Source organism: Aricia agestis, chromosome 3, assembly GCF_905147365.1.
Source record: "Aricia agestis chromosome 3, ilAriAges1.1, whole genome shotgun sequence".
NCBI classification, from domain to species: Eukaryota; Metazoa; Arthropoda; class Insecta; order Lepidoptera; family Lycaenidae; genus Aricia; species Aricia agestis.
This window is the reverse complement of record NC_056408.1, coordinates 23,075,751-23,096,637: the sequence shown is the minus strand read 5'-3', so window position 1 is coordinate 23,096,637 and position 20,887 is coordinate 23,075,751. Positions and strand designations below refer to the sequence as shown.

The window sequence follows — 20,887 nt, the reverse complement described above, 5'->3', positions numbered from 1 at the left end:
GGTCCCCTGAACAGGTAGGTTTATTTGTCGCTAGTGTTTTATCTTTCACTCGCCCGTCAATATGTTGCTATCTCGTTTCTATTGGTAACACAACAGCAATATTCTTGTGCAGGAGTGATCAAGCCAACGATGGAAGATTTTTTCTCGCTCCATAGCTGGACTGTAATGTCTATCTTCAATGACACCTCACTAGTCCTGTTACTACTTTTGAGCCTAAAGGTGACGTCAATTAATTACTGTAATAACATAGTAAAAGGCAGGCGCGGTCCGAAGGGGGGGGGGGGGGGGGTCACAGGGGACATGACCCCCCCAAATCTAAGGTCAAATTGAAAAATCTCAAAATCTTTCCAAATAATAAAAGGAAATTTCTAGCTATCCCCTAACCACCACTGCGTCCGACCTTAGACAGCTGTCAACCTAGAATCAACAAAATCTCGGCGAGTTTTAGACGCTGGTACCGCCGAGATTTTGTTGTGTGCCGTACGTGGCGACGCATTGATACTATGGCGCACACATACAAGCCGCGCGCGGTGCCTTTGTATGAAGATAACTTACTTCCCCTCCTTTTACTATGGTAATAATCGATTTTTTCAGAGGACTGAAATTATCCAACACCCACTTCGTCGGGCACAGTCTCGGTGCGCAGAGCGCCGGCGTCGCTGGAAGCGCCCTCACATCCGGTTAGTAACCCTCATCAATAGAAACACTCCTTATTTACAATTTCAGAAGAACGCGACGTTATATAAAATAAAATTTATCGCGACGTCGCGTGATTCAACATAGCATTTATTACGACATCGCGTATTACAACATGACACTTATCGCGACGTCGCGTGATACAACATAGCATTTATTACGACATCGCGTATTACAACATGACACTTATCGCGACGTCGTGTGATTTAACATAGCATTTATTACGACATCGCGTACTACAACATGACACTTATCGCGACATCGCGTGATACATTCCAGGGCGAGTCGCTCGCATCACGGGTCTGGACCCGGCGTGGCCGGTGTTCTGCAAGCTGCCGCCGCCGCAGAGGCTGGACGAGACCGACGCCGAGTTTGTCGACGTGATACACGCTGATGCCGGGATATTCGGTAAGAAATTAGTCATAATATTCTCTCTGTCCCCCAAACTACATACAGTCTAAACAACAAAAATTTCAAATATGGTCAAATTGTGTATAACTGGCTCGTTGGACTTATTATGTATAAAAAACAAGAGTTTAATAGAAAAGTTTTAACATTTTATGTGAATATAATATATCCTTGTCTTATAAGCGACGTTCCCTATGTATCAGACATAGACAAAGCACCTGCCACCTACGTACCATCTACCTCTGTATCGCTTTGAGTGTTATATTGTGAGTATTACCTCCATTTAAATAAAATGTAGAGATGTACTTATATCCCTCGCAGGTTTCAAATACGCGGTGGGTCACGTTGACTTCTGGCCGAACGGCGGGCGGAGTCCACAGCCGGGCTGCGAGCTCAGCCACACGCTGCCCAAACAGCTGCTGCTTAACAACTGTGAGTTAACTTTGCTTTTTTTTCACGGTAAGTGTCCGCACCTTGACTGTATCCACTATCCGGCAGGATAAGGCCGAATAATTAAATCAGCGAGTATTTTGCTCGCCCAGAACCACGGTGCGCGCTACAACAAATCGCGCATCGCCCCAAGTATTAACTTGGCACCTGCTTCCATAATTTCCTTAACTAAGCGCCTAGTTAACTTCTGCGTGTTTTCCAGACTACATTACCTAACCTGACATTTAACTATCTCGATGAGAGTGTGCCGTGCTAAATCCGCCTCCTCCCCCAGTCTTCTGCAGCCACTGGCGGTCGTACATGTTCTACAGCGAGTCGGTGATCAACCCTCACGGCTTCGTCGCCAGCGCCTGCCCCTCCTGGCAAGACTACACGGAGGGGGGCTGCGCGCGATCCAACAAGACCCACATGGGCTTCGCTGTTGATAGACAGTATGTGGCACTGGCATACCAGCACTGGCATTCTGCCGCTGGAGCACAAAGCAACTGGCATGAATATGCTTCCAAGTTTCAGTTTAGCACGGCACTGTTACAGCATTTTGTCTTTGTATATACGCACGTTTTTAGACCACAGCAACTTATCCATTAGCATTAGATACTAGATTAGTTTAAACTTTAAACGCAATGCACTTTATTGTTGTGCACTTATTCTTCCGACAGGTGGAAACACAAAACACTGCTACAACGTCTACCTAAGAGACCATACGCAAGATGAGAAAAACACGAGACAAACAGTTGACATCGCAAGTTATTTAATCTCACGAAACAAGATGACACTTGCAAATAAAATAAACCCAGCAAAGAAATTCGGTGCAGTCACTGCAGACAAACACACGCATAAAAAAAGAAAAACCTTCCAATACAAACAGCAACAATCCAAAATCGAAAATTCAAATTCAGAACACCACCGACAACGGAGGTTCGTTCCATTTTTCAAATCGGAGGCGACGGAGAACGAGAACTTCTTATTTCGAATTTTGGAATTCCTCATGAAGCATCGTAAAAATGTAATTCCCATCGTGACTGTCGTGCGAGAGATCAATACTCTGGTTAAATCCAGCAACGGGGAGCTGAACCATTTTGTGAAGGAGAGGAACAACTACATCGGCACACCGCCGCCCTTCCAGCCGGTCACTTACACCTTGGAACTGGACAACAACTCCAAGTGGAAGACTTTTGTGAAGAAGCTGTTCGGGCTACGGCAGGGCGACAACCTGTCCATCACCAGTAGCAGGAAGTAGACTCGACATAAGTAGAAGATTAGACTAATTTGAAGTGAGAAAAACTTTTGACTTTATTTTTTGTAATTACTATAATTTCTAAGCAGTACATAATCCCTTCTCAAAGTTAAAACGTCGCTTCTACAAGCTGTTTCATCGTGCATGAGACTGGGTTCAACTAACTAATAAAATATCTACGCAACATACTATCAGGGGAATTGATTCATAGCCTCATAGGTGGATGGAGGCCAGATACCCACGGGAGATACCCACTTGTTTTTTTTAATATACAAACCAGTTACCACAATATTTACTATTTATAACACATTTATATGAAAATATGCATTATTTCATATCACTAAAATTATTTTAATGCTTCTTACTGACCTAGGTAGCGGTTTATCTCACACTGCGCTAGTTATTTGCTAGATTTTTCTCTCTCTATAAATGAGGTGAATGATGGTCATACTTTTTTTACGTCCGTGGTCATAAGGTGTAAATACATAGTATACAATGATGAAAAACTCAAAGCAGATATGTTACCACCGTGCGCGTTGTGAAGATTCAAATACAATTGGGCCGTCTGTTGTTTAGTCTGCATCGAGCGCAGTGACGAAGGTGCTGCGTCTTGTCTTACCTAAATAAGTTGAAAATGACGTCGTGCGTGTATCGAAAATGTGCCAATTATGACTCGAAAGTAAACAAAACACATGGAATGTCTTACCACATGTCTTGATTGCAATAAATACCTCGATTATTTACATTTTCAATTATTTTTTCGAACAATCTGGAAAAAATCGAATTTTCGTCATAGCTCAGGCGAAGAAAGAGACAGCGATACGATTCGACGTTTAAAAATAGAACTGTCTCTTTTATGAAAATGGTTTTTCGTATCGTTTGTTTCACTTATCTGTCAAATTTGTCAATGTTTGCAATTTTGAATTTGAAAATTGTTCGGAAGAGATTTAAGCCGGAAAATAGTATGGACGTAACATATCTGTAATAAGTAGAATATCATTGATAGTATAAATATTAAAGGTATAGTACCTATGCACTATTATATTTTGTAGCACTAGTCATGTTTGAATACGTAAGTCAATGAAGTGGATAACTCACTTTAATACCACGAGGGCATTACTAATTTTTTCCCTTGTAATTTGAAGAAACCTTGTAACTTACCTACTTTATTATCTGGCTAAGTTTGTACGTAAGTGTACATAAAATCCACATATTTGATTTATTTCAAATCATTTTCCCTGTCCTAAACCTTCCATTTATGAGAAAAAAACCTAAATTTTCAAATAGTTAGTTACCCACTTCACCCTCTCCGTTAATTATTGCCTATTGGAGTATAAGTCTGTCAAAAAAGTGAAGAAATTAAAAAGTGGCAACATCGTAGTGTAATCCCTTTCAAATCAGTCTAAGAAAAAATATTTTTTTTATTTATTTATTGGGAGCTGGAGAAAAAAAGAGTGACACTACGATGTTGCCACTTTATAATTTCTTCACTTTCTTGACAGACTATAAGTATGTTTAAATGTTTTGTTAATATTCCAGCGCGCGAGGCAACTACTTCCTGATGACTCACCGTAAGTCTCCGTTCTCGATAGAAACATTGCCACAACACTAATTTTATTGTAGCTTTAAATTTCGTTATATTTTAATTAATATAACTTTTAGAACGTATTACGCGTTTTATTTAATAGGGAATATTACTCTGCGGTCGGAGCAGAGGGCGCTACTAGTACATACAGCAAATAATCCCACCAAATCCAACATGTTGCACACGTCGTATCAGAATATTGACAGTAACGTTTGTCAAACTTCGAACAAACTTTTTTTTTTTTAATTATAAAATTGTGGCCGTCTATGGACTGTTCGTCCATATCCTTTTTTTGTTATTTTATTATTTAGATTTTTCGCACCAAGGATAATTGAAATAATATTATGAATTTTAATTAATTGGTCCATCACGCCATGGACACTTTTTTTTTATATAAGTAGTATATAACGGTGAGGTCCCAGACGGTGTGGCGGCCAGTAGGTCCGACATTTTCCGATTTCCTTAGATTTTATGCTGCTCCACCCTTTGCCTTTAGATGTTGTGACATTGGCTTGGTGGAGAGGGGTCACTCAAGCTGGGTGGAGTTTCTAGGGTGTTAAAGAGATATCGTTCTGTGTCGAATCTACCCGCCATGTAGCTTAGGACTTTATCGTTCCTGTCTTTTATAGCCATTTTTATTTACATACTTCTTTACTTTAAATTTTTTGTTTACTTACTTCATAAAGTTAAGATACCTAGCGGAATAGAGAAACAAAGGCCTGAGCAAGAGAGATGTCACTATCAGTAACACTGCGTGGTAAAAAGAGACGTGTGATACAGCAGCACTCTTTTTTTGACGTCGCACGTTGACAATTTAATCTCATAGAAATCATGTTCAATCGTGCTTGTGTAAGTGTATATGTACACATATTTTTACACATAGATGAAACCAATTTCAGTTTCGTTTAACAGCTCGAGATGGTTGCTCTACTCCTAGCGGTATATTAACTTTATGGTTTACTTATGCCGGTGCTGCCTCTAGCGTGAAAACGTGTCTTCGTTGATATTTTTTATTTTATTGCTCTGCAAATATTACTCCGATTTTTTACAAAAGTTCATCTATTTATCTCTGATTGTTATGTTCCAACGTCTGTAATGTTTTGTTTTAGCCAACCAAAATTCACTACAAAAAAAGCTCAAAAACCAATCAAAAATTTGTTAATCTATTCGGACTAAATCCGTCAAATATTTAAGGCAAAAACAACACTAATAATATGGTTTTGTAATAAAAGAATCGAATTATTAGAAAAATTTATTTGTGCGATCACTATAATCCACTTAAAACTCTAGTGTTTGGTCTAATACTGACAGTATACAGGGTGCGGACGAACCGCGCGAGATCAAGAGTCGTGCTTTACACTACAAACATCCTGTATACATACATAAACTATTACTTGCTAAAATCTGGGGGCACGGGAGTGCCCCCGCCAAGATGAGCCTAATGTTTCTTTAAAATAGAAGAAAATATATTAGTCTGATGAAACAACAAGTTTGTTGACAAAAACATGCATTTTTAACATTTCTTTCCACTTTACGGTCTCATAATATGATAAAAGTAAAAATTATACATGATATTATATTTTGTAAAATAACAAAAAAATCTGGTTCTCTTATTAATCAATGATTGTTTACCTTATAGAAATCGACAACACTAAACATCAAATAAGGTTTCCTTACTTCTATACAAACACTTTCTTAAAGGTCTTACTTAAACTACGTTTTATCTTAAAGCTACCTTAAGTAGATTCGAGAGTTACTTTCGAGTTAAGGCCAGTTCACACTTAAAGGTTGAAACAAATCATTGTTGATTTGTTGCATAGCAAAACAAAACTTTAAGCATAATATCAAGAAATAACAAAAAATATCCACTTATACTTAAAAGTACAGATCTTAGAACAAACTTAGCATAAAAAACTTAAGAACTATATCAAATGCAGACAAATTATGATCAAAGTGACCTGACACCATAGGCGGTTTGTATGATAAAGTAATTAAACCTAGCAACACAGCCCTGGCGCTATTTCTCGAAACCCCTGGAACGGTGAACCGGCTTTAACCACGGTACATTCGAAACTGCTGCCTAAGTTGACCGTCGCACGCGCCGCACTACTCTACGCTCAGCTGCCATGTTGACAGCTCCTGTCATTTTGACAGCTCATACTAAACTCACGGAGAATAGGGCTGCCTTTTTGGGTCACGCTATTCTGTCCGATTCTATTCTCCACGGCTTATCTATAAGTGACTCTACGCCATATGCCATAGCCTAATTTTAGAATGTTACTATAAGAATATAATTTAGGATAATTTTAAAAGTAGTTAAACAACTCTCCAATTACTTTACTTTTTAAAGCGAAGGTTTGGTAGAGTAATGACTACAATATAATCGAGTAGCAACAATTATTTTAGACTTATTTAGTCTTGTAAAATTAGTGCTCAACAATATGTCCAATAATTCAACCGATTGTTGATTTGAAAAGGCAGTGTTTAATTTAATTTTAAAACATGAACTAGTAGTAGATATCTTTAACAAATTTAAAAAGGCAAGAAGTTGCTATCAACTGTTTTGAAGTGTTAATTTTAGGAACTATATACTACTTTTTAATTTTAAGTAGGTCTAATTTTGTTGTTGGTCTAACTAATGAGACGTAAATATTTTTGCTAAATCTTATAATAAAATAATTTAAGGTGAAATATCACCAGGAGATTTTTTCTATTATTGTAACATGGTAAGGGTAGGTAGGGAAGTGTTTGTAGAAGATAATATCTTTGTATATGTATACTATTTTGTACTGTAATAATTACCAATTAACAATTATTGTTAATTTCTATAAATATATTTTAATCGAATAAACTACTAGAATAGTCTGTGGTGAATTTTAGTTCTAAAGATAAAATTTCTACAATATGTAACTTGAAATAATCAATGATGACTCACAGTTAAATTTGACACATTAAAAGACGATGGCAGTAGGAATAAATATTTCAGAAATAACACCCGCTCATCTCACTTAACATCCTCATTTTCTTTCGCGTCATACGTATACATCGAGTCGCGCCGATTGGCAAAAAATTATTTCCGTGTAAGTAAACTACGCTGCCTACCCCGGTGTGCGTACGCGTTGCGTGCGCGTGTGCGTGCGGGCGAGCGTGCGGGCGTGCGTGCGGCCCGCCTAGGCGAACAGCAGCGCGGGGTCGGCTTGGAGCAGCTCGCAGACGAACTGGTCCTGCTCTATCGGCTTCTTGATCCACCGCCCCAGCTGCGCCTTCTCGAACGCTCCCACCAGACGATCCTTGGCCACCTGAAGACGCAAAGTTATAATTTATTACTTAATTTATCTTTAGAAACAAAACATGAAAAAGTCTTACAAGAAACTGTCGGATTCATTTTGATAATGACTTTCAATAATTTATGCCCATTTTAATTTTTTACCAATGCTCAATATGTCATCTAAAGTCTTAAGGCCTAAGAGATACATGACACTAAAGTACCGATATCCCCACATGATCTTAACGTAAGAACGTGGTTAGCGAAACGGGCATTATATTAATATGTATTTTGTACTAGGATAGAGTATCTGTGTACCTGGTAGTTAGTGGAGAGTAGCTTGGCCTCGTTGTACATGAGGTGGTCGAGGTCGGCCGGCAGCGGCGGCAGCTCCGGACCCTCCGCCGTTTCCTGGACAGTCGAGATTCGATATAAAATCAAAACCAACTTTGTCACAATTAACTCTAACTAACTGATACAAATACAGCTACTATACAACATCTAGTACAACAATGAGATCTGTTAAAATATAAATTATACTATGTGAATGTGTAAAAGTCGAACATTAAATTGGAAGCCGTATACGCTCTGCTATTATTGTTCAGATACAATTAAATCTGAATATAGAGTACATCAAATACCGGCTGCAGCAGCGGCAGACGGCGCACGAGATACTGCCAGCGCGCGAACATGCTCTGCTTGCACAGCAGCGACGGCTGCCCGCTCTCCAGCTTGCCCGTCGTCGCGTTCAGGATCTCAGGCGTCTATGAAACCGCGTAATATAACATGAGTCTATATGTGTGATCGCGCTGTAGCGGAGCTACGCGACCCGACAAGGCCAAGAATGACAAGAAATTGTATGAGCCAAGCTGTACTACGCAGCAGCGGCCCTAAGCGACAAACGACACTTCTATAGAACGCGAAGTTTCGCGTCGTTACGCTGCAGAATATTGTCGCCTAGTGCACAGGCTTTAAAGCAATAAAGAGAGGCGCTGACAATTAAGATAGACGAAAAATAAACCATTATAGTAAAAAACAAATCTATGAAATATAATTGATTGAAAATGCTAATTGAAGTTATTAAAATATTTTGTTTTTCTGTACGAAGTACAAGTTGCGTGCGTACAGTACGCTGTGCGTGTACGTACCGGGCTAGTGCTGGCCCAGCACACGCTGAAGGAGGGGGCGCGGGCGGGCGTGCGGGCCTCCGTGCTGGCGGCGCGCGCGAGCAGCGGCCGCGTCAGGCGGTGCGGTGGCGGCAGACCGGAGATGTGGCCCTCGATGCGACCGCATATCGCCCTGTAACCGACGTCAGAAAATCGTGTCGTCTCATTCGCACAAAATAAGGGCGAATGCGGACTTGAGATTGCTTAGTCGCGTTACCGTACGCGTCAAGAATCCATATTGTAACATATCTGCGTGGCGTCGACGTGCGACAACACAATACAAGGTTTTCACCCACACTATCAACATCGAACCAATATCAACATCGAACCTTCGACCCTTCCACGACACACCGCTAGGCAACGGATCAACGTGGCCTCGCAAACATTGGTAAAACACTTTTATATCTGACTAGACTGCCTCAAGACTTACACATAAGCCAGAGAAACCGACCTGTGCATGTGATGCGGGTGCAGCAAGGAGCCGAGCACGAGCGAGGTGAGGTGCACGGGGCGCAGCAGCCGCGCCAGCAGCGCGCCCTGCAGCCCGAGCGCGCACCACCGCGCCGCCTTGTCCGAGCACGACATCGTCAGCAGCCGCTCGCCCTGATACATGGTGAGTTTTAGTACCATAACAATAACTAAGAATCATCATCATCATCTTACTTTTCTGACAATCAGGTGATCAGCCTGCATTGTCCTAACCAAACCAGACCACACTTAGAAATAACATGTTTCCGACGCGTGAATCTAGTGACCTCTGAGTCAAGAGCCACGCTCTGAATCACTGGACCACAGAGGCGTTAATATTTATGTAGGTAGCAAAAGTAGCATATTGTTACAACGCAGGAGTCGAACTGGAAGCCGGGAGGCATGCTTTGATGAAGTTTTTCAGCTGTTTGAGACGACAATTGACTTGATACACAGCTCTGCCTGGCGACAGGTAATAGGTACGTAAGTATTAGAAAATTCTTAATTACAGTTTTTGAAATACAAGTTAACTAAGCGGCGCTTCGTGTAAGTTGGGTCCGACCCTTATTTTTCAAGCCACTGGGACCTGGAATGAGTATCCAGTGGCGACACTGTTGACAGAAGAAGTCATGCCAAACATACTAAGAGTTGATGAGCCATACCTGCAGCACGCCATCCCAGGTCTGCACGACGTTACTGCAGTTCTTCACCGGGATTGTGCCCTCGCCGGACTCGATCTTCGTCCTCAGCTGACCTCGAGCTAATCTGTAGAAAAAAATACAAGCTTAAACTATATTCCGTATGGAAAGGGGTGTCTAACTATTAGGGACGCTTTTACCCCGCGAGCATCTGGTCCGCATGCGGGTGAAAACTTGCTCCTGGCCGCGCGTTACCCGCGTGATATGAAAAACATCTATGAAATGATAGAATGCGGGCAATCTGCATGTGGACCAGATCAATAATGGCAATGACGTGACGCTTTTATTTATTCATCTGTCAGTTTTTATTCTCCGATAACCCTTAATTTTTATATTATGTCAGACTGTTCTCACCTGTTGGGGTGTCGGTCGGGCTCGGGGTCGGCGTGCTCGTGCGGGCTGAAGATGCGGCCGTCGCCGCAGGGCGCGGTGCTCACGTACAGGTGTATCTGGCGGTCGGCGCGCAGCTGGTACCCGCCGCCCGGGACCGGCTCCAGGTCTGACTCCTCGATCGGCACTCGAGGGTCTAGGGAGTCGGGAAAGTTTTATGATTATATAAGAAACCGAGTATGTTTCAGTTGCCATCTCACAAATCAGAATAGAGACGAATCTAACGATACCTATCGTGGTAATTTAAAGTTGGAAATGCAAACGAAATCTTCATACACAATCTTCTCCCTTTCAGAATTTACAGTATGTACATGAGACATTTGGTCATTACTTCATTAGTCATTCACTACAATGTGTAGCAGCCTAGCAGGTAGTCACACTAACCTGTCGACTTGGCGTACATATACAGCTGGGAGTACAGATGCCGCTGTAGACATCTCCTGGCGGCCACCTACGAGTTTTGAATACACATATTATTATGCGTTATTATCTTTTGAAGCTAAAGTGAAATTAAACTCAGTACAAAGATTCGTTTAAAACTAATCTTTCCAATAGTACCTGTATACGTAAATTACGTATACATGCGTGCGTGCGTGCGTACCTCGGCATGGCAGTCGTTGACGGCGCGGCCGCTGACGGAGATCTGCTCGCCCGACACGCACTTGGTGCCCGTCGTCACCGCGATCACCTGATGAGAATAATTTCATATTTAGGAAACTGGCATTACCTATAAACAACGTAATATATTTCTCTAATCTAAAGGCTCAAGCTTGACGTACAGATAATCATTTAATCATTTTTTGTTCGCGAATTTATTCCTACTTAAGCGAAAGAGGAAAATAGCAATATGTCAATAGGCGAATCTACGAGAAAAGGCCAAGTAGCGATATATATATAAACTATAAAGCATCTGCACCGCTATAGGACAAAGACCTAAGCACTCACCCTGGCGGTATCCACGCTGAAGTCCGTGGTGATAACGATGCCGGCAAGCACCTTGCGCTTGGAGTGCACCAGGTCGCCGCGCACCAGGTCGTTGAACTTCTCGTTGACGAGGCGCGAGATGTGGTCGGCCAGCAGCTGCGGGAGTTGCGGGTGCGGCGCGGGCGCGTCGGCGGGCCCGGGCCGCACGCGCTCGCACAGCTCGCCCAGGGCCGCGCGCGCCGCCGCCAGCTTCGCTAGCTTCTTGCTCGATCCTGGGCACGGGGAAATACGGCCTTACTAATAAAAGTTTCACCCATAGGCTTAGCATGGTCACCATAGAAAGGGTTTCTTTCTACGGAAGAATAGACAAAGGAAATCTTCCATTTTGTCACTAAAATCAGTACGCCCATTATTTCCCGTTCTAATCTTATCATGCTAAGGCTTAGCACTGGAGTTATGATAATTCTTTTGTTTCGACTTTTATTTTTCTAGTGAGGGTGTTACATAAGAACATTGCGCATACTGTGAAGTGAATTTGTTTTATTTCCAATAGCTTAGAAATTAACTTTTTGAAATAGTCCGATAGTCGATGGTTTAAAAACATTATATCTATTTGTATCCTTGGAACATCACAGTAAGCAAAAAAGTTTGGTACTGATAACTGAAGTACAACTTCAAACTTACCGTATCCCTCGAACCTCTGGTCCTTGATGTAGCAGACGACCTTGAAGCGCATGCTGTGGCTGAGCTGCTGCGGCGCCTGCGGCAGGTCCAGCGAGGAGCCGTCGCCGTACGTGCACGTGAACGCCAGCCCCGGGTAGCTCTCGTACAGCTTGTTGATGGGGCTCTTGTGCGCGCTGGGCGGGGCCGCGCCGAACAGCCCGCCCCCCGCGCCCCCCGCACCCGCGCTCGCCCCGCCCCCTGCGGCGGACGCGGCCGGCGTCTCCGCGATCGGCTTCATCTCGATCGGGTACGGGATCTTGTTGGACTGACATTGGAAATCTGGACAATGCAAATTCATTATTAGATAAACACTACTCGTGGAATAAAAATTACGCCGATCATAAATTGTGTTAAGTTAGCACCAGTGGTCGATGAATTTAAACAAAACAGGTAAAAATATTCAAACAATTAATATTTTAACCACCGGACAAACGGCATTAAAATCAAGGAGGGGCTAGCGTTACCTGGGCAGGCGGCGGGATCGTCACTGGTGAAGTCGTGGTGTGCGGAGGCGGAGGGCGGGGCGGGGAGGACGCGGCCGGCGCGCGCCAGCAGCTCGGCCAGGCACGAGCGGGCGGCGGCGGCGCGGGCCTCGCGCTTGCTGTGCCCCGCACCCTGGAACGTGAGGTCCGCGACGGTGACCGCCACGGTGAAGCTGGGGCAGTGGGCGGGGCCGCCCTGCCGCAGCACGCTGTACGCCACGCGCATGCCCAGCTCGTTCAGCGCCGACACCGGGGATTTCCCGCCGCGCTCCACCGCGTCCGCCGCCCGGGCCAGCGCCTGCGCACACAACATATTCATATAGCATACTGGATATGCCCGCAACTCCGTTGCGCTATAATTCGTTTATCGCGCGGGAACCGTACATTTTTCGGGACAAAAGTATCCTATGTCTTTTCCCGGGACTCAAAGTATCTCCATACCAAACAGCAAAATCGGTTCAGCGGTTTGAGCGTGAAGAGGTAACATACATACAGACAGACACGCTTTCGCATTTATAACATTAGTATGGAAGTATGGATAGTGGATATAGTTAAGAACTTTACAGTACCTATATTATTACCATAATATTTTTCTTTTTTTTTTCTGTATTAACATAATATACAGATAGCGCAAGATTTTAAAGCAGTCGAGCCCCGATGTGAAAAGTGAAAATGTCCCCCGCGCTTCCCCTTTATCAAGCTTTCCTTCCCGCGGTGAATTACGCATTATAGGGAGGGGGCGGGAGGGGAGAGGGGGGACCCCCCTCCCCCTCTCTAAAGTTAGGAAATCAGTAGTTACCACGAAATTGTTATTTTTATTTTTTGAAGTTATGTTCAATAAAACAACCAAATTAGTGGACACGACAAAATTAGTCTTTTTTGGGTGTGGGCAAACTCAGTTCTATGCCTTATATTGTCAATATACAGCTCCGAGGCTGCGGGAATGTAATGCCCTATCGCCCTTGCGTAACAAATTATAGGCCCTTATTTGCACCCTGGCAAACTAACTAAAGGTTAAGTTGCACCTTCTATATTTTTTATAGATATATTATATTATAACAACTGGCTTCAATTATTAGTCGACGGAGCTACGCGGGGCTCCTATTTCTAGGTGGTTCACAAAAAAATAACCACGATGGCTAAAGGCGGGAGCTTCGCGCAACGCGTAAAACAAAACGTAACTATAGTGACAAATTAATATTAAAGACACGTTAACAAAAAATAACGTTCCGTCACACGTAACTTCAAATATGTATTAAAAAAGAACTATGCATCTCCTAGACACAAATCAGGCGTCATTTGAAAGGGGTAACTAACCCCTATAAAATGCCACCGTCCCCCCCCCCCTCTCCCTATAATGCGTGATTCAAATGCCAACCCATTTCCATTCCAGATCTCTGCACGCGTTATCCGTATGTGGCTGAATTCACTGTTTTACTCAAACAGAAATCTCGTAACCTTTGTTAGTAACATAAAATAGTTTTAACAGTTTTGATGTGTCTTACACACCTGCAGGTTCCATTTGAAGCCGGCATCGAGGCGAATGGACGGGACCGGCTTCTTGGCTGGTGGCTCTCCATCTATAGAAATTCAAACATTGTACATTGATTTATAGGCCGATGGCGGATCTACGTATTGTGGTTGCATCACGTCAAGCCCAACAACAACACACATAACTTTGCAATTAACAGTAATGAGATCGTAAATCATCAACTTTGAGAGTCATTAAAAACTTACAAATGATCCCCGGCATCTTGTGACGCTTGATTAACTGGTTGGGAAGGGCTGGCATTCCAAAATCTGAACTCGATGTTACTTCACTGTTCTGAGAAATAATTTGAGTATGTTTAAATAGAAACATTAATATCACTGAAACATTATCAAGACTAAATATAACATTTTAAATGATGACTTTGTTAAAATTATTAGTTAATACATATGAGAAATGATTACTGTAACATTTTGTTAAAAACACTCACTAAAGTGCAGAGTTTAGATAATGCTATATAACATACTAGCGACCCGCCCCGGCTTCGGATCGGGTATAAAATATAATATAGCCACTGAAAAAATGATTAAAATCGATTCAGCAGTTTTGACTTGTATTCATTATTACTATCTACCCGTGGCCCGCATTGGTCGGTACCGCCGCAAAAGCTACGTCTCGCAATTTATAAATCTATATCTTCGAAAATATTCATTCATGTGTACAATACTTGGTACATTATTTTGATAAATCTTGTAGGGTTCAGCCTGCGCTTGCAATGTAAGCGGAATTTTTTTTAAATTATTTACGACATCACATTAGAAACCCCAACAATAACAGTATTTCTCCACTATTTAATGAATGTTATTATACCTATAACCTTCCTCTTGAATCACTCTATCTATTAAAGAAAACCGCATCAAAATCCGTTGCATAGTTTTAAAGATTAAAGGGAACAAAGGGACATAAGGGAAAAAAAAGCGTCTTAGTTTTATAATATGTATAGATATGAAGGGTCTACTGCAATAATTATGTCCTAAGTTGTTAGTTATATTAAGATAATTGGGTTTTTAAATGTATTACAGTGTAACGAAACGGTAAAGATTATTTTAAAGAAAATGCCTGTGACATTGAGCGTTTTAGCAGTGTAGCCGAAATATAAAAAAAACATATTTATCATGGAACTACAAGTGATATTGCTAATTTTGTAAATACATTTTAAAGATATTATTTCAAGTGACCGAATGGCATTAATCTTTAAGATTTTAATTTTTTTGGACATGCATCATTATTGCAGACGACCCTTCATATATTGTCCTTAAGTAAATACAACTGTCTTTTAGATTTATAGAGAAAACAACTTTAAACTTGACAACAATCATAATATTAAACTTAAAATTATAGAAAAAGAAAACACTGACCATATTGATATATTCAAAGCTACTCACCAAGTCACCGAGATCTGTAAATTTAAGAAATATTTTAAAGCTGTAAAAATATTTATTAATATTACACTTTCAATCACACTAATTATTGCTTCTTTTAATACCGTGATGATATGTTTAAAAAAAATCAAATAATTATAAATAATGTTCAACCTTTGCTAATACACTAGATGAAATCCATCCATTTGGCTTCTTCATTATGTTGTTTCATTTTTTCACAAATTTTTTGAGAGCCTGGATTAGAGTTATTTTTTTAGGTGCCTTGTCTAATTTTATTCAATAAACAAGATTTGATGTCTGTTGTGATCATTGTTGTGATAAATATGTTGTATGTAGGTAAAAGACGTGAAAGTATTAAGTAATATATCTGTTAATTTACGACGTATAAAGTTAATTAAATTAGATTATTACGTTTAGTACAACAAATAAACGTATTCATTTTAATGTATAATATTGCGTATACTTACCCTGTTCAGAAAACTGTGAATTTATAACTTTGTCCATGTTTTAAAAATACCACGAGGAATATGTTATGAAGTACATATTCGATTCAAATTAACAACTTTATAATCAGTAACAAATAAGTTTACCGACACAAAAATAATGTAAACCTATGGTTTTAAGGTTAGTTACTGAGTGTGTAATATTTCTTCCAAGTTCCAAAGTTGTAGAATAAGTAGGTACCCATGCACTTTCATTAAAAGACTTTCAGATTGCATAGAATATATGTAATATGATCATTTATACGCGAAATAGAATAATTAGTATATTATAAGTTTATGGAATAATTTTAAACGCCAGCATTCAACAACTCTTTGACAACTACAAAAAATCGAAATTGACAGATTTCTGACGGTTGTAATGTAATAATAAATTGTTTTTTTTAAATTCATTTTACAGTAATGGTTTTGGATAAGTCCCAGTTTTAGAGTCCAAAATTTTGGTCGGATTAGTTTGCTTTCTGCTATCGAGTATCGTTCCATGAGGAAAATATATCACGTTGATGAGTAGCAATCTTCAACCATGCGTTTTTCGCTCAACTTTCTGCCACGCACAGTAATAAAACTCCTGAACCATGAACTAACTGTACGCCAGCAGTATTTCTGGACCCCTTTAAGAAGAGAGCGTATTCCCTCTTTAAAAGACCGGTAAATGGCAACGCATTACGCACCTGCAACTCTTCTGATGTTGTGAGTGTCCATGGGCAACGGTAGTTGCTTCATGCTTGACAAATGACATCACTATCCTCTTGGATCTACAATCTGCATCAGTGGTACTGAACCTTTTTATATTATACGGGTCACATTACACGATTATTGTCGCAAGTCGCAACCAAAATTATTTCGTGGGTAAAAAGCATTGACTTTTATATGGTAAAAAGTAACGGTAAAACTTCCACGACTGTCATGACATATTGAACGAGTAGCTGCACTCAAAGAGAATATAATCACTAAGCTACGTTAGCTTCACTGTTGGTGTTAGGCATAAGTTACAACAAAATATTTATTTCATATTACATTCATCTCGTAATACTCTATTATCTATTCTATAACTTCACGCAGGCCACTGATAAAGTCCCGGCACGGCTTGGGGGCCGGGCCTCAACTTGATTCTACCATCGACATCGTTTGATTCTCGAAAAAATCTCATAAGACGTCGAGTTGCAGAAAGATTACGGACTACAGTCTATGTTGCTGTTGCAGTAATAAGCTTTGTACTCAAACTAGCAATAATAATTCTAACAAAACACTATTCAAAACTGTATCATGGGAAGCTACCGATATTATTATTTTGAAGCTTATCTAATGCAATATTATATCTAAGACATATTTATAATTACCATTTTAACCAGTTTGTGAATATAATAGTACTTAATAACTACGAATAATTAAAACTAACAACTAAAGAGTAACCTGTTTCTTTTATAGGGGTGGCTGCAGAGACATGGTGCAGGACTAAGGAGTGAGGACACAAAATGCTCAAATCAAATTCTAATCTCGGTTAATGTGACTTTATTTATTTTAAATTATTAAGCAACTTTTCCTTAATACTTATTTTGTTTTGTCTTACTTCGAGGAAGGGACTAGAGCGCAGAAGACGAAAATAAACTTTTCTGAAGTTTCGAGAGTTCCTATTTTCCGCCCAAATTTTAAAGTATAAACATTGATTTGCTTGCTTTCTTTGCGTTATTTCATACAGCAGTCGTTAACACTATTGTGCGAATAAGACATCGGCCATGGACCATGGTCACATTATCATTCTGAAATGTTGTTTTGGAAACATGTTTGTTTAGCTTTCAATGCTTCTACTTCTGTAGGTTGCTGAGGTTAGTAATCAGTTCCATGTCCTTCTGTTTTGCTGGTCGATAGGAATGGTAGGATATTATTAATGTGCCCTTTAGATGTGACGAGAGAACTATCAATATTAACATAATCTTCCCACAAACCAGGTGGTGCGATTGAATTTAAATTAAGATTTCGTATCCATGAGGAAAAGGGGACGTCATTTTCTTCTAATACATTTTGTTCTATTTGAACTGGCCACCTATCATGGTTCCTATTGAAGCCTGCACGCTCAAAACTGTTCTGAATAGTAGATTGTGACAATTTTTTCCAGGCATCATTAGCCATTAGAATCGCGTCTTGAGTCTTGATATTTTTAACGAGGATTTTATTATTATCGAGATAATTTAACATTTGAAGCACAAAATTCTTTCTAAAATTAGTTTTGAATGACTGTATTACTCCTAGCTCCATTGGCTGTAAGGCTGTCGACGATGGTACGAAAGTGAGTGATATAGACTTTAAACCAGTAACATTAGAATGCACCAAGCGATCGTCCACTAGCAATAAAATCTTTTTCCCCTTTTTTCCCAAATGCAGATCCCAATCCAGAAGCCATTTTTCGAAAATGTCTGAAGTCATCCAAGCTCTACTATTTTGTGCATAATCTACAGATAACGATTCGGCACCACCTGCGAAAGGCTTTGATTTTCCAATAACGAGCAATTTCTTTTTCTCCGTACCGCTCATATTAGCTGCTATCATAACAGTGAACCTGCAACTCGACATCTCACCCTCGCTGCAATTCGCACCCTTTAATGTTAAAGTATGGTGCGGCATTGAATTGTAAAACAGTCCAGTTTCATAAGCATTAAAAATTTCGTCATCAGAAAATGTTCGTCGTAGATCCGGCCAAAGAGTCAACCAGTTTGTGGAAGAACTTCCATTATTATCAACATGCGCTGTTTCGCTAGTGATTTTACCCATGATAATGTTATGCCGAACTTTAAAACGGCATATCCAGCTTGCAGAGCAATTGAAATCGACAATCCCAAAATGCATAGCAAAAATGTTCGCCGTTTCCTGTAACATGGAACCGCTGATGGGTACACCCTTATTTTTTCTGATTTTAATCCACTGAAATAATGCTTGGTCTACTTTTTCATATGAGGATTTCCGAAGCCTCTTTGATTTTAAAACATTTAAATTGTACGATTTCTTAATCAGTTTCTTGTTTTTGAAAATCGTCGATATTGTTGAATGGCTGACCCCAAATTCCTTTGCAATTCGTGAGTTTGATTCGCCTTTTTCTAATCTGCTTATTATTGCCTCTTTTTCCTCAACAGTAAATGCTTTACGGCGGCGTTGTGATGTCATTTTTTATCCGTAAATCTTGTTTATTTTTGTCTTTTAGTAGTCACAATTACTCACAAAGTCACTCATGTACTATCGATATATATACCTGCTCGAACACGACTAAAGGTAAGACCGCACTAGGCGTAACTTCACTGTCGTGTAGTTTTGCTGTCGCGTAATACGGTTTGGCCCATACAATGTCACACAAATAATAATTCTGGCGTGTCGCGTCGCTCTGTTGCGTTTTAGTGTAGTTACGCCTAGTGCGGTTTCACCTTTAAGGCACAAATATGTGGATGATTTAAAATTTAAATTGATACACTAACAGTCTACTTGTCAAAAATTGTTCTTGCATATTTTTGATCATAATTTAATATTATGTGATCAACATGAAGAATTAAGACAAAATATTATAAAAAGATGCATCACTAGTCACACACACAATTCAAAATTTGAGTCTGTTGATAAGCCTCTAAATAAAAATTCTTACGCATTTACTTTACAATAAATAAAGCTCAACATATTATGGCACAAACATTCTTAATTTTTTAAAGATTGTTGTTTATGTGTTCATTGTACTATAGTCCATTTCGAGGGTTTCTCACATCTGCCTTTGTCGGGACAGAGTCTATTGAATGTGGTCCAACTTTCCCAACCGAGTATTTCACGTTCTTCTTGTATTCTGAATGTAAATGTACTCTCATGAGTACCAATAAAATATATTGCATGAGCGCAAATTATTTGTTCTATAATGGCAACTGAACCTTCATGAATTTGTGTTTTGTCTGGAGTGTAAAAGTATGTCTCTAAATGATAAGCGGCAAGTGCATTTGAAAGTTTTTGTTTTTCTGAAAGGGTGGCATCTGTTGCAATAAACACTTTTGTGATATTAAAGTTGTGTTTTATCACAGCTTTGTTGATTTGTTTTGCAGTCCCTTCTATGGAAGGTATGTCATTTTTCCTAGCTCGAGCAAAGTCCTGCCTCCTCCAATGTACACCTAAGAATGAGCTACAGTTATCTGTACATTTAAAAGTTTTTTTAATGTATTGTTCTGCAACTTGTATTAGTTGCTTGTTAAACATCATACTTTTGCGACAGTCCCAATAAGTTTTTGTACCATAGTTATCATGTAATGGAATCTCACCATGGACGAACATTACGTACTTATCATTAGGATGCAAAGCAACAATTTCCCACAGTTTAGAAATTTTACCTTGAAATTGAACACATATTACTTCTTTTACAGACTTAATTTGATATTCAGCATACTCTTCATTGGAACTACAGTCATTATTTACTTTCCACTTTTCAGTGAAAGTTCCACCCTCAAAGGCATCTTCAAAATTCTGCAGGATATAAATTCGATCCAACTTCGTAGTATTTGGGCTGCTATCTTCAAGTTCATACATTTCAACTACTGGTGCAAATTTTTTCAAAGAATCTATGTCAAAGAATGTGTTCCAAGGCGTACGTTTTGGTGATGATTTCCAGTGATAAAGTCTATGCCAAGGTGGTAAAACTAACTTCCAATTAGACTTGCCTTTAATATTTGCATCATGTAACATAATGGCGAACCTCATATACACATCACGTCTTAAATTAAATCCTTCTGGTGGATTCACTGAGTAGAATATATATTTATTTTCGCTGTTTGAGCCACTGCAGGTCTGTTCCTTTAAATTACAGAAACTTTCGTCTACCATTTCGGTACCTATAGAGGACAACATGCTTACAAAATATAATAAAAATATTATCATAATTATTAATACTTGTATTTGCTGTAGGCAGTAGGTAATTCCTCAACAAGACTAACATTAAAATAAAC

At 39.9% G+C, this 20,887-nt stretch overlaps 4 protein-coding genes across 13 annotated transcripts in view; 1 reads left to right on the top strand and 3 right to left on the bottom strand.

The window, feature by feature from the left end:
• LOC121725740 (pancreatic lipase-related protein 2-like) overlaps positions 1-4,459 on the top strand; it is a 14,830-nt gene extending 10,371 nt beyond the window's left edge. The window contains exons 5-9 of one of the 3 annotated variants that reach the window (XM_042112828.1): positions 595-680; positions 976-1,104; positions 1,426-1,536; positions 2,214-2,828; positions 4,331-4,459. In XM_042112828.1, the coding sequence (XP_041968762.1) occupies positions 595-680; positions 976-1,104; positions 1,426-1,536; positions 2,214-2,794 (907 nt within the window). In that variant the 3' untranslated portion in view covers positions 2,795-2,828; positions 4,331-4,459. Of the gene's footprint in view, positions 1-594; positions 681-975; positions 1,105-1,425; positions 1,537-1,828; positions 1,986-2,213; positions 2,829-4,330 lie in introns of those variants that run through there. The other 2 variants (XM_042112829.1, XM_042112830.1) reach the window with 2 other exon arrangements.
• On the bottom strand, positions 1,312-20,818 carry LOC121725745 (GDP-fucose protein O-fucosyltransferase 2). Its single transcript, XM_042112837.1, has 2 exons — positions 19,466-20,818; positions 1,312-1,322 (listed from the first exon to the last, which is right to left on the bottom strand). Exon 1 carries the CDS (start codon positions 20,787-20,789, stop codon positions 19,632-19,634), a length of 1,158 nt encoding a protein of 385 aa, XP_041968771.1. The 5' UTR covers positions 20,790-20,818; the 3' UTR covers positions 1,312-1,322; positions 19,466-19,631.
• Positions 5,616-16,152, bottom strand: LOC121725731 (double-stranded RNA-specific editase Adar). 6 transcript variants are annotated; one of them, XM_042112809.1, is made up of 17 exons: positions 15,891-15,910; positions 15,577-15,657; positions 15,400-15,440; positions 14,230-14,317; positions 14,002-14,072; positions 12,475-12,790; positions 11,972-12,289; positions 11,309-11,559; positions 10,965-11,051; positions 10,748-10,814; positions 10,328-10,499; positions 9,938-10,040; positions 9,259-9,410; positions 8,790-8,940; positions 8,274-8,405; positions 7,960-8,052; positions 5,616-7,675 (listed from the first exon to the last, which is right to left on the bottom strand). In XM_042112809.1, exons 3-17 carry the CDS (start codon positions 15,400-15,402, stop codon positions 7,547-7,549), a joined length of 2,133 nt encoding a protein of 710 aa, XP_041968743.1. In that variant the 5' UTR covers positions 15,403-15,440; positions 15,577-15,657; positions 15,891-15,910; the 3' UTR covers positions 5,616-7,546. The 6 variants fall into 6 exon arrangements, with proteins under 6 accessions (XP_041968743.1, XP_041968745.1, XP_041968739.1 ...); XM_042112811.1 differs by having other exon boundaries at positions 15,427-15,440; positions 15,891-15,908; XM_042112805.1 differs by lacking the exon at positions 15,577-15,657 and having other exon boundaries at positions 15,891-16,152.
• Positions 17,389-20,887, bottom strand: LOC121725744 (tigger transposable element-derived protein 4-like). 3 transcript variants are annotated; one of them, XM_042112835.1, is made up of 2 exons: positions 19,118-19,470; positions 17,389-19,086 (listed from the first exon to the last, which is right to left on the bottom strand). In XM_042112835.1, the coding sequence occupies exon 2, from the start codon at positions 19,080-19,082 to the stop codon at positions 17,751-17,753; it is 1,332 nt and encodes a 443-aa protein (XP_041968769.1). In that variant the 5' UTR covers positions 19,083-19,086; positions 19,118-19,470; the 3' UTR covers positions 17,389-17,750. The 3 variants fall into 3 exon arrangements, with proteins under 3 accessions (XP_041968769.1, XP_041968770.1, XP_041968768.1); XM_042112836.1 differs by adding an exon at positions 20,832-20,887 and having other exon boundaries at positions 17,390-19,167; XM_042112834.1 differs by adding an exon at positions 20,832-20,853 and having other exon boundaries at positions 17,390-19,336.

What these genes read in the sequence shown, in the direction of transcription:
- LOC121725744 (XM_042112836.1), bottom strand. Translation starts at nt 19,082, where the DNA reads ATGACATCACAACGCCGCCGTAAAGCATTTACTGTTGAGGAAAAAGAG.
- LOC121725745 (XM_042112837.1), bottom strand. Translation starts at nt 20,789, where the DNA reads ATGTTGTCCTCTATAGGTACCGAAATGGTAGACGAAAGTTTCTGTAAT.
- LOC121725731 (XM_042112805.1), bottom strand. Translation starts at nt 15,927, where the DNA reads ATGGACAAAGTTATAAATTCACAGTTTTCTGAACAGG. An exon ending in TATGTACGCCAAGTCGACAG is followed by an intron (nt 10,500 to 10,747) that starts GTTAGTGTGACT and finishes CCGACTCCCTAG; the next exon opens with ACCCTCGAGTGCCGATCGAG. An exon ending in CACCCGCATCACATGCACAG is followed by an intron (nt 8,941 to 9,258) that starts GTCGGTTTCTCT and finishes CGTCGGTTACAG; the next exon opens with GGCGATATGCGGTCGCATCG.